Consider the following 12,397-nt stretch of genomic DNA (forward strand, 5'->3'; position numbering starts at 1 on the left):
GCATCTTACCACCCACAATCCTCCCAAGGTATTCTCTGGGTTCTTTAATATAAAAACAGGATTTAGGGCAATGTAAGGGCCCTTTTTATGGTTGAGGGCATGAGGAAGACAGGAAATGGAGAGACTCTTATCGTTTCCTTTAACCCACTAGTATGTCCTGTTTTTTCTATATATAGAAACTGTGTCATTGCTTCCATCTCCCCAGGACTAATCTTAATGAAGGTCATAATCAGGGTGGCCATTGTTATCTCATATGTGGTAGGGAGACTGGTTCTGGAGTTGTGTATCAAACAGCTGTTCAATTCACAGAAATTTAAAACAGCACATGATAGAGGCTTAGGGCTGAAAAGCAACTTTCAGGACACAGACAGGACCATCCCAAAATGGTATAAGGAAGGCTGTAGAGAGCATTGCTATTTCTGTCTGTCTTTCTGTGTTGAAGCCAAAGACATGAGGCTTGATACAGCCTCAGTCCTTGAGTCCCCTACTCTCTCAACAGGCAGATGACCTCAACAACCCCTTCGGACAAATGACCCTCAGCCGCCAAGGTTCTACTGAAGCAGCTGACCCATCCTCAGCTTTGTTCCAGACCCCACTTATCTCCCAGCACCCTCAGCAGACTAGCTTCATCATGGCTTCCACGGGGCAGCCCCTCCCCACTTCCAACTATTCCACCTCTAGCCATGCACCACCTGCTCAGCAAGTCCTGCCACCCCAGGGCTACATACAGCCCCCTCAACAGGTGAGCAGCTCCAGTTCCCAGTTTAAATCCCTAATTCAGTTTGTCCAGTATTATAATCCTTTTTTCCTCTAGTTTTAGACAGACCAGAGGGGATTCCTGTCCCCACCTTGAGCTTAAGAGTTGTTGTTCTAGTCAGAAGGTCTTCTTTCTGTATAACACAAGTCCTTCCAGTTTTATTTTAGGCTTGTTTAATAATTCTGCAATTGTCAAGTCCAAAATACCTCCATTTACAGATTTTAGGCCATCAACCCTGAGGCACTTCGTAATTTGCAGATGTTGAGGCTGAATTTTAGGGACCTCTCACACATCTTTTTCCTCTCACCATAGATCCAGGTTTCTTACTATCCCCCTGGACAATATCCTAACTCCAACCAGCAATATCGACCTCTCTCTCACCCGGTGGCCTACAGCCCTCAACGTGGTCAACAGCTGCCTCAGCCATCCCAGCAGCCTGGTAAGAGGAACTGCTGGTATAAGAAGGCAATGAACAGGGGAAGGGCAGACACTGGGAAAGAGAAGAATTATGTTCCCCATTTAAAGGGGGGGGGGCAGTAATGATTAGGGTCCTAAGGAAGGACCCAGGATCTCCAGAAAAAAGTTAAAATAGAATGGAGAAGAGAAATTACTGATAGAGTATTACCTCCTAAACATTCATACTAATGTCACCTCTGCCTTGCCCATCCGTAGGTTTACAGCCCATGATGTCTAACCAGCAGCAGGCAGCATACCAAGGCATGATCGGGGTCCAGCAGCCACAGAACCAGGGCCTGCTCAGCAACCAGCGGAGCAGCATGGGGAGCCAGATGCAAGGCTTGGTGGTTCAGTACACTCCACTGCCTTCATACCAAGTGGGTGCATTCTGCGTTGAGAAAGAACACCCAGTACTTGGGATGAGGAAAAGGAAAGCCTCCTAGGGTCATCCAGGCTGACAACTTCAATACTAAAATATTGTCCACTTTGCCCCTAAAATTTTTAGATTTTTTTCCTCTTGAGAAAAAGCCCAGAGTCTGAGAAGAGTCTTTAAATTGTTTTGGTCTTTACACAGCCATGCAAATGAATATATACCTAGGAAAGGAGGATTTAAAGGGAATTAGGCTCCTTTCTCTATGTCAGATGCACAAGGGTGGTATTTGGAGAAGGGGGAATTTGGAGAAAAGGGAGATGGAGATAGTGCTGTAAGCATTTCCTTTAGGTAGATGGGAAGAACCCTAGAATGCTCTAAAAGGTAGGGAAGGAAGTTGTAATGCCTTGGTCTGGTGATGACTTGGCTGTTCTCTGGATGAGTGTAATATGAGTACGAGTAGTCATTCTCTTTTCTTCCCACCTAGGTTCCAGTGGGTAATGACTCGCAAAATGTGGTCCAGCCGTCTTTCCAGCAACCTATGCTGGTCCCTGCAAGCCAGTCTGTGCAAGGAGGCCTCCCAGCAGGAGGCGTACCAGTGTACTACGGCATGATTCCACCAGCTCAGCAGAACGGTACGAGGTGAGGACTCCCAGAGAGCCAGGGCACATCTCCCATAGACCTTCAACAACTGTTGCACCATAGTTTTGTTTCCATTGGCCTGAGAAAGGCAGGGGGTAAAGATCCCAGCTGTACCCTAAAGCAGGTAAAATAGGAGGGAGTTTCTTCTCCTTTCTCTTCATTGATTTGACATTTGCATAAGAGCTCATCAGCAGAAAAAAATTCATGCTTCAGAGACAGAGGCTTTAATAATTTCCCCCATTTTTTGTTTTTTAAGTCAGTGGGACTCGAATTATGGGATAGAGACTGCTCATCATGAAGAGAAGCAATTTTGGATTGTATATATGTAAATTTTTCTGTGTACCTCTGTATCTATAGATAAAACACCAATGGTATTTCTATTTGTACATATCTATTTCTGTATATCTGAGTATAGGTCATAGCTAATAGAATTTTAGTGGTAGAGGCACCTTAGAAATAATCTATCCCACTCCCCTTGTTTTATTTCTCTCACTTGTTTTTTTTTTTTTTTTTTTTCCTTTTTCGTGACCGGCACTCAGCCAGTGAGTGCACCGGCCATTCCTATATAGGATCCGAACCCGCGGCTGGAGCATTGCTGCGCTCCCAGCACCGCACTCTCCCGAGTGTGCCACGGGCTCGGCCCTCTCGCTTGTTTTTTAAATGAGGAAATTCCAGCTAGGGATGTTAAGAAACTTACCCAAAGTCACACAGCTGTTTAGAAGCAGAGCTGGGGGCCGAGCCCGTGGTGCACTCGGTAGAGTGCTGCGCTGGGAGCGCGGCAACACTCCCGCTGCGGGTTCGGATCCTATATAGGAATGACCGGTGCACTCACTGGCTGAGTGCCGGTCACGGGGAAAAAAAAAAAAAAAAAAAAAAAAAAGAAGCAGAGCTGGAACTAGAACTCATCTGGGCCTGTGTGTGTTTCTTTGTCTGTCTCACAGTAGCTGTATGTTTATCTCTGTCCTTTTATATGTATGTCTCCGTGTTGTTTTGAGTTTTGTGGTTTGTTTTTTTCTTTTAGTTTTTAGGTGCCTCTCTGTATTTTCCATTGCATATATATCCTAAATCACACATCTCCTTAGTTCTTTTTACCCATTCTCTCTAGCAGTATGTGCCTGTCTCTGGCACTCTCTTTGTCTGTGTTTCTCAGAATCTGTGCGTGTGTGCACACGCACATGTGTATGTGTGTGGTGTTTCCACACTGTTCGGAAGAGAATATGTCGCTACCATTCCATCTGTAGCGCTGATTAGCAGCTTCCTAACTGAAAGATGATCAAGTACAAATATATATAATTAACTTTGAACTGATGAGTGATTTTAGAAATTGCATGGCAGATTGGTCTGGGAATGGCTTGGAGTTGCCTCTGCTTTCCATGGGGGAGGCCCAAGAAGCAGCAGCTGTTTGCCAGGAGTTATGTTCTTCCCTTTACTGCTTCACCATTCTTCTCTTCTCCATCTTGCCAGTCCTTCTGTGGGGTTTCTGCAACCTCCTGGCTCTGAGCAGTACCAGATGCCTCAGTCTCCCTCTCCCTGCAGTCCACCACAGATGTCACAGCAGTACTCAGGTAAGAGGATAAAGAATTGGGGGGGGTCTTGGGCACTGGCAAGAGCAAACACTGCTGAAGGGCTTATGCTCTAGAGCTGGGAAGGGCAGGAGAGTTCAGGGATTGGCTCTGTCCCCCCTGTGGTCCTGTCAAAAAGAAAGACCAAAGTCTTGGCTGGTATTTTTCAATGGTACTGAAAGCTGATCTCTCAGGAGGTGAGGTTGTTTGCTCCATCCATAGCAAGTCACATCTCTAATTGGGTTCCTTGTTTTTTTGTCTTTTTTCTTTTCCTTTATTTTTTTTCTTTTTCTTTTTCTGAATCCAACATTACGCTCATATGCCTTTGGGTCATGAAATACTTACCTATGTCTTCAGCATGCAGAGAAAGTCTTTTCTTTTCCTTGAGAGTGTGAGGGAGGTTGATAAAATGCTTTTCAAGTCATAATGTTAGATTTGCTTAGTAGTTTTTAGTGTGTGCTCATATACATTGTGACATTTTAACTCAGCACAACTTTGTGAGGAGGAAATTTGAGACTCAAAGAGATTAAATGATTTGCCTAAGGTCACAATCCTAGAACTTGAACTTGGGTCTTTTGACTTTTCATATCCCATGCTGCATCCTCAATAACAAATTTTCAACAGGCTTTTTGTACTTTATTTCTTTCCCTCCAGTGGGAAACAAATGGACATCAGGTTAAACAGTTAAAGGCCCTCTTCAGAGGGGCCAGCTATGCCAGATGAATAGGTTTATGCCTGCAGCCTTTTACTGTCTGTCTTTACCAGGAACTCCACTGACATACCAAGTACAGCTGCCCTTGTTTGTTTCCCTTTCACCCCATCCTGCCATACCAATATACTTCAGTTAAAGAAACTTCAGGGGTTCTGGAGGGGAGGAAGCCTTAATTCAGCCTCCAGCCATCCCCATTCAACTTAATTGTGGGAATGTCAGAGTGCCCTCTTCTGGTGAGATGGAGATATTTTGACCATTTTCCCCATTTGAAATGGAAAAATTTTCACTTAAGATTTTTTGCACCCTCACCGTGTTAGATGCTGTGGAGAGGATTCCAGAATTAATCTTGCTTGTAAGACATGATCAGTTCCTATCTTTAAGGAGCAGTGACTTCTGCCTTCATCTAGGCCAAACATGGATCTCTTATAGGCTGTGGTTTTTATTTATTTATTTTTATTTTTTTATAAAAGATGAACAGCATGGGGATCTTAACCCTTGACTTGAGGTTGTCAGCACCATGCTTTCCCAAGTGAGCTAACCGGCTACCCCTATCATTCCTATATAGGGATCCGAACCTGTGCCCTTGGTATTATCAGCAGTCTCCCAAGTGAGCCACAAGCCGGCCCTAGGCTGTGGTTTTAAATTCAACAGCCCTGGGCCGGCCCGTGGCTCACTCGGGAGAGTGCGGTGCTGATAACACCAAGGCCCCGGGTTCGGATCCCATATACGGATGGCCGGTTCGCTCACTGGCTGAGTGTGATGCTGACAGCACCAAGTCAAGGGTTAAGATCCCCTTACCCATCATCTTTAAAAAAAAAAAAAAAAAAAAAAAAAAATTCAACAGCCCTTACCCTTTATTATGTTATTGGTCTCTCTAGCTGTTTCTCCTAGTGTCCATCAGGGGCACTTGGCCTTGAAATTCCCCAGTGAGGTATGGAAATTGTAGAAACCAGCTCCAAGAACCACTGTAGCCTGTGGTGGTGCTTGGTACTGCAGGGCATATTTCCCTGTTTGTTAAAATAAGTGTGTATATGTACATATGGGTATACTTGTATTGGAGGAAGGCAGTAACTCAGCCTTCCTAAATCAGAAGAAATGGGAAACCCTGTTCATCATCTATTTCCCTTGCTTCTTTGGAATTTTCTTTAGTTATATCTCTTTTCTTCCTAGCTACCCTGATTGATCCTAGGCTTCTGACTGACCCCTTGTACCTTTCCTAGATGGTGGGACCCTCTGTTCCACCCATGCCATCTAAGATCATATTCACCATACCATTGATTTTAAAAGTCTTTAATCCTTGCTTATGGAAATCTAAGAGAAAAGTAGAAAAAAGAGAAACAAGTGCTTCTTTTGCTTTCCTTTCCAATTTACCCTTTACTGAGAAGAGAGACTGTAGGCATAGCCCACAAGGTCTGCTCTGTCACCTTCAGAGGACAGTCACCCGCCCTCCTCTCATGTAGCAACATGGTCACTTTTCCAAAAATAAAGGCAGGGATTAGGATTGGCTGTTCCTGGAACAACTGTTCTGGTTTATTAATACATTTTTGTAGGTGCCCAGTTTACCCCCAGGCCTGTACCTTAATTCCTCCACTATAATATTAGACATAACTATAACCCCTGGAAACACTTTTTTTCCCATTAAAATGATGGCTTGCAGGTCCCTTGAGGTTTCTGCAGGGATGCATATCTGGGGAAGATGCACATAGACATGAAATAGCAGTGATACCTATACACAGACTCCCAACTCACAGTGACACAGCAGCACGGACAGAGTGCGATGCATACAGAAATAGCCTCTCACATACTTCCTGGCTCATTTTTTAGCTGAGGGGTTTCCAAAGCTGTTTTCTCTCCCACTCCCTGAAGATACCTCTCTCCCCCACCGAAAAAAAAAGGAAAAAGACCAAGATATTATTGGATTCTATCCTGTAATTAGGAAAAGATGCTTGTGAATTTTATTCTCTGGACACTCCTTTCCATAGATTTGATTCCTGGTGGTAAGGAAGAAGCTTTATCAGCCTTCTACCTCAGTGATTTAAAAAAAACAAACAAACAAGAAACGGAAAACAATTCTGCCAGACATAAATGTCATCTGTTTGTATTTATGCAGTTTGCTCTGCCCAATCGACCTTTCTGCCCAGGTTTAATGATGCCACTTAAAAAGCCATTCACACGTCCCTTCTCCTTTCTGAGCTTTCAAGCTGAAACTGATTTCCTTATTCAACCCCCAACCCCCTGCTTCTTCTTCCCACCCGTTCCCAATCTGATCATATGGAAGTGCTGTCACTGGGCAGTATGGTTTTTGTTGTTGTTTTTTATTGCAGTGTCCGTTAAGAAGTAGTGACAGTTCAGCTGCTAACGGATGCCACCTGCTTTTGGCTTGAGGAAGAGAAGCATAAAAATCAGCTCATCAGCAGAGTGGTGCTCTGTGTCCTTGGCTGAGTGAAGGAACAATGCTCCAGGCCAGCGGGGGAGGACTAAGTGTGGGGAAGAGTTTAGGACAGAGGCTGCACTGAGAACCGTGGCTTTGTGTTGGGATCAGAGAAAATAATATGAGGACTTTGTTCTCTTTCTCCTCCTCTTGAGCTGTCTAATAGCTCCTTATAGCTATATGTTCGTATTAGAAAGAGCTTCCACCACCTTGCTTATGTTCATCCCTACACACTCACACATCCCCCACTTTTCCTGGCCCAGGGCATTAGGCTCAGGTTATGAGCTGCCTTCTAGAAAAGCTATAGATTTGATTATTTTTGTGTTGGCCCCTCAGGTAGCAATGAGGTGTTTGAATAAGGTCAATTGCAATTTTGTTGGTTGAGGATGTTGAAGCAGGTGGGACTCTTAGGGTGAGGAAATAAAATACCCTGAGCAACTGTAGTAAGGGAGGAGGTGTTGAATGCATGACACTCTACAACTGTGCAGTTTTCCCTTGGCCCTTCTGCAAGCCATGCTGATGAATACATTGTCCCCCTTTGCAGGGAATGGGGAGCTGGGAGCCTGTTGCTCTGAGTATTTGTGCTCTCTGATTGGATGAACTCTAGAGGGTTAGGGACACAGATTGGCTGGGGGATAGGATATGACAGATGTTGTGTCTCCTGAGCTGCTCCTTTAGGCCTCCTGCCATTTCTTTTCCTCTCCTTTGACCCATACTATCTGAGAAAAAGCAGTCACCCTTCCCAGTATGACTGGTGCCCAGGGCAGAAGCTGCAACATTTCCCATCATAGGAAGCAATGTGATGGCAGCAGCAGTGGCAGCCCCAGAGCACTGAGCCATGAAAACAGAACCATTGCAGCAGGTTTCCGAGCTAGTAACCCCAGCTCCCATTTCTCCACCACCACATGCACATGAACCAGCCTTAACAGGAATATAGCCTTGAGAGGTCAAGAGCAAATCCTCACTCTGGACAATCCCCTGTGGGGAAGCAGAGCTCCTGCCCATCCCTCCCAGCAGTGTCTGTCCATCAGACTGCTTCTCCCTGACATTTTACCTTGCTTTTCACCATGAGGAAGATTGAGGACTTAATGTTCCTCCTCATTGAGCCCTTTCCTTCCTCCACCCTATGAAAGGAGGAGGCTTTCCATGGTTGATAGTGCTAAAACCTTAGGGTTGTATCCCGTCAGTTATCTGAACCTGTCAGGGTGACCTTCAGAGGATCTGACACTCCCACTCCGTTCCTGCTGGCATTGCCCTAATTCAGAACCTCTGAATTCTGTTTCAGGAGTCTCCTAAATGGTCTTCCTGCTGCTGGTTCCCTTTAACCATCCTACTACATTTGGCCACTTGAGTTAACTCTCCAAAGCCCAAGTCCCATTCCCAACACTTACAGGATAAAGTCCAAACTTCTCACCAGAGTTTGCTTCAAACTGTTGACACCAGCTATTTGTTTAATGTCTGAGTCCTTAATAGACTTTCCATTCTATGAGGGCAGGGACAGGTTTATTTGTTATACTCAGTGTCCAGCATAGAAACTGACTTATAGTAAATATTTATTGAATAAATGAATAAAAGTATGTCATCTCCTTCTACTTCCCCTACATAGCCCGTGTCTTAGCACCTTGAATCATTTGCAGTTTCCTGGATATAACATACATCTCCATGCCATTCCTTGTGCCTTTTTTTTTTTCTTTTTTAAACTTAATTTTATTGTTATTTTTTTATTGGTTATGAATATTCATGGGGTACAAAGCTGACTGTCATCACTGGTGCCCAAGATGTGATGGCCAGATCCATAGTGGCAGCATGCCCATTACCACAAATTGCGATTATATCCCATGTCCCCCACCCAATTATCCCTGACCTCCCTCCCATTCCTTTTACTTTAAATGTTTCCCAAGTCACCCCACCCGTGTCCAAGAAGTATTCCCTGGGTCTGGCTTAGTGAAGTTATGTGCATTCACCTTCTCTAGAACAATCAGAGATCACTAACGTATCTGCAGCCATTACCAGAAAAGCCTGCACATGTCTGCAGCTTCGGTCCATGCCCCAAACATTTGAGCAATCTGACCTGGGCATTTAGTAATGTCCAACTTTGACAGAATGGAGTAGTTTTCTGCCTAGCATAACAGAGTACGCCTCACCAGGTGAAGGCCAGGGGAGTATTGGCATTTGAGACTCATCTCCCTTCCACTCATTTGGAGAGGGAGTCAGAAGCCAAATCAGTAACCATCTTAGATTCCTGGCAGGATGAAGTTTGAGTAACTGTGAAGTGAGGGGGTGGATTTGCTTACTGGCTTTTCCACTCAGAGCTAGCTGGAAGGCCAAAATATAGTTTGAATTCACAACCAAATGCTTTCTTCCTGCCACTCAGGTGTGTCACCTTCTGGACCAGGTGTGGTGGTTATGCAGCTGAATGTCCCTAATGGGCCCCAGCCCCCCGCGAACCCATCCATGGTCCAGTGGAGTCACTGTAAATATTACAGCATGGACCAGCGGGGTCAGAAGCCTGGAGACCTGTATAATCCTGACAGTAGCCCCCAGGTGAGTCCTGCAACCCAGCTTTGTCTTGGCAAGGAGGTAAGCAGATTTCTTCCCAGGGAGCAATCTTTGCCTTGACTAAGCAGCCTCTTTTTCATGACTTTTCCGGGATACTTTCGGGGGAGAAATGCAAGAAAAAGAAGATACGTTCTCTTTTAAGGAACTTAATATCTGAGGTGGCAGATGGGACACACACTTGAAAATGCTTAGAGAAGACTTAAAATAGTGAATCAAAGGTAGATATTAAAATAATACAAACTAATTAGGGACTAAGGGGGCAGTTTGAGGGAGCAGACTGACTTTGGCAGAGTTTAGCAAGAGAAACTTACCTGAGAAAGGTGAATTTTAAGCCAAGCCATAGGACTATCCAGAGAGTAGTGTTTGGTGTTTACATGATGTGTGCTCCTCTCTTCTGCAGGCCAACACACAAATGAGCAGCAGCCCTGTCACATCTCCTACCCAGTCTCCAGCACCCTCTCCTGTCACCAGCCTCAGCAACGTCTGCACAGGACTCAGTCCCCTGCCTGTCCTCACACAGTTCCCCCGGCCTGGGGGTCCGGCACAGGGTAGGGGTTTAGATTAGGCTGGCTGCTGTGGAATTCATCCTTCATATCCCATTCCCAAGTGGGGAGATTGAGAGGGTAGCAACAGGCAGGGAACTAGTGTGGCTGATCCAGTTCTGGAAGCTAACTCGTTCTTTAACATTCCTGTTTAGGCCACAGACACCCTCTCTAGTGCTGCCCATAATTAACTTCCTCCAGCCCTTCTTTACATACATAGTATTCACCACTAAGTGGGGTGAAAAGAGCTGGGGAAAAAAAGTTCCTTGAACTTTCTAATGAACCAAAGATTTTAACCTAATATCAGTACCTGATGAGTCTGGGGCCAGGAATGGGAGACTGTCAGAAATAGTGTGGTTTTAGAAGATGGAACATCGGATTTGGGTTAAAAGAGTTGGGTTCAAGTTCCAGTTCCAAAACTAACTAGCTTTGTGATATTCAGCAAGTTACTTAAACTTGGAACTAGACCTCAGTTTCCTAATATATAATGGGGTTAATCACATATAAGATGGGAATAGTCTTATCTGCTTTCTGCCTTGGCTGTAGCAAGCAGTGTAAAAATAAGATGAGAATATAGTTTAAAACTTTACAGTGCTCTGAAATGTAATATTTATCAATAACAAGTAACACTTGTGGTCTTAATATGTATTGCTACAAGTGCTTTACATGTCTTGTATTCATTTAACCTTCCCAGCAACACCAATGAAGGAAGAACATACCCGACATCACATTTGCAGTAAAAGAGCCAGTATGTTAACCTAGGTAGTCTGGCTCCAAGTCTGTCCTCTTGTCCACTACCCTGCATTGCCTCTCACATGAGTCAGAAACTTGAACCCTAGGTTTGGGGGTGGAGAGAATCTATATAAGAGATAAAAGACAACCATAAGGGTCTGTAGGTTTCTTCCCTGTAGGGTCTTTTGTATACAATGGACAGAGACCTTTAAAGGTAAGAGGACCTAATAGCTCTATTTATCTGTGAGATACAGCTGAGAGTCAAGGGGTTTAGGAAGAGAGACAACTCTTAAATCAGTCACATGGGCACTCCCATCGTGGAAAACGTAGGAATAGTATGCATTGTTGCTATCTATTTCCAAAGCCCCCTGAAGTCTCATAAAAGTCATACTATGAAGCTCAAGCTCCCAGAAAACCATCTGCTCTTACTCCCTAGGTGATGGACGCTACTCCCTCTTGGGCCAGCCATTACAGTACAATCTGTCCATCTGCCCTCCCTTGCTCCATGGCCAGTCAACTTACACGGTGCACCAGGTAAGGGTGACCACCATAGCCTTAGGACCATCAGACTCCCCTTCTCATCTGGGCCCCTATCTCTGAGCCACCCATTTCAACCAGCTGTTTGAACAAGGGAGACAACACAGAATGGATAGAGGAGGAGCCATGCCCCACTCCTGTACTCATTTCTTGCCTTGGGAAGGGCTCTCTGTTTCCCAGTGGCCACTTCCTTGCCAATCTGACTGCCTGGTGGGATAGGGTCCTCGGGGTTGGGTGCTATTCCGCAATCTCTCAGGCAGACATTGGGATGCAAGGCAGTCAATGTTGTTTACCTGGTCTGAGAGTTATCTTTTGCATGTTGAAGGGACAGAGTGGAATGAAGCATGGAAACCGGGGCAAGAGACAAGCACTCAAATCTGCCTCCACTGACCTGGGGACTGCAGATGTTGGTGAGTGACAGGATGCTGAATCCCTGAGAGAAGATGCCCACCCATCCAGCCCTTCATTACCAGCCCAGAATGGGTGGGAAAAGCCAACTTAGGGTGGGGAGTGGAAATGGGACCCTTTGTGCTCAAGAGAAAGCAGAAACTGGAAAAGTGAAGTATCTTAGTCCTCCTTACCAAGCCATCCCATGTCCTGAGGAATGTCATGATAAAACTTGAGAATAACACAGTGATGAGCCTCTTATTAGCAAAGAGTCTTCTGGGAGCTGTCCTGACCCTAACCTAGGACATCTATCTTTGGTATTCCTAGACCCAATTTAGAAGATTGATAGAGAATATGGGAGAGTAACTCTCCTCTTGCAGGCATTCCATACTAGGCATACAAGATCTCTTGGGATGTCCTCTATTTGGAGCAATTTGCTGAACAAGGAAAGGAAGGGAAACCGACTTCCTGAGATGATAAGAAGGAAGGATCTATTTGGGCTAGCCTCTGAGTGGGAAGGGAACTATGGAACATATTTCAGATTGATCCACTGACTTTGTTAAAGAATGTCAGCAAAAGCCACATTTCCTTCATAGCAGTGACATTCTGTGAGAGAACTGAAGTATAGGTCTCCGGGATTCTGATTACCAGCCTCTTACCTGCATCTCTGGTCTAGGAGAAGAAAAAGTTTCATTTTTTTCTTCCCCTAG

The 12,397-nt window shown here is 45.0% G+C and overlaps 1 protein-coding gene across 18 annotated transcripts in view; it reads left to right on the forward strand.

Moving 5' to 3' along the window:
• The window catches only part of R3HDM2 (R3H domain containing 2), a 147,513-nt gene that overhangs the window by 133,883 nt on the left and 1,233 nt on the right, over window positions 1–12,397 (forward strand). For all 18 annotated transcript variants that reach the window (XM_063076270.1, XM_063076268.1, XM_063076271.1 and 15 more), the window contains 9 exons: window positions 500–742; window positions 1,070–1,196; window positions 1,430–1,590; window positions 2,071–2,225; window positions 3,690–3,790; window positions 9,305–9,474; window positions 9,890–10,037; window positions 11,200–11,297; window positions 11,626–11,710. In XM_063076270.1, coding sequence (XP_062932340.1) covers window positions 500–742; window positions 1,070–1,196; window positions 1,430–1,590; window positions 2,071–2,225; window positions 3,690–3,790; window positions 9,305–9,474; window positions 9,890–10,037; window positions 11,200–11,297; window positions 11,626–11,710 — 1,288 coding nt within the window. The remainder of the gene's footprint in view (window positions 1–499; window positions 743–1,069; window positions 1,197–1,429; window positions 1,591–2,070; window positions 2,226–3,689; window positions 3,791–9,304; window positions 9,475–9,889; window positions 10,038–11,199; window positions 11,298–11,625; window positions 11,711–12,397) is intronic.

Source organism: Cynocephalus volans, chromosome 12, assembly GCF_027409185.1.
Source record: "Cynocephalus volans isolate mCynVol1 chromosome 12, mCynVol1.pri, whole genome shotgun sequence".
Lineage (NCBI taxonomy): Eukaryota > Metazoa > Chordata > Mammalia > Dermoptera > Cynocephalidae > Cynocephalus > Cynocephalus volans.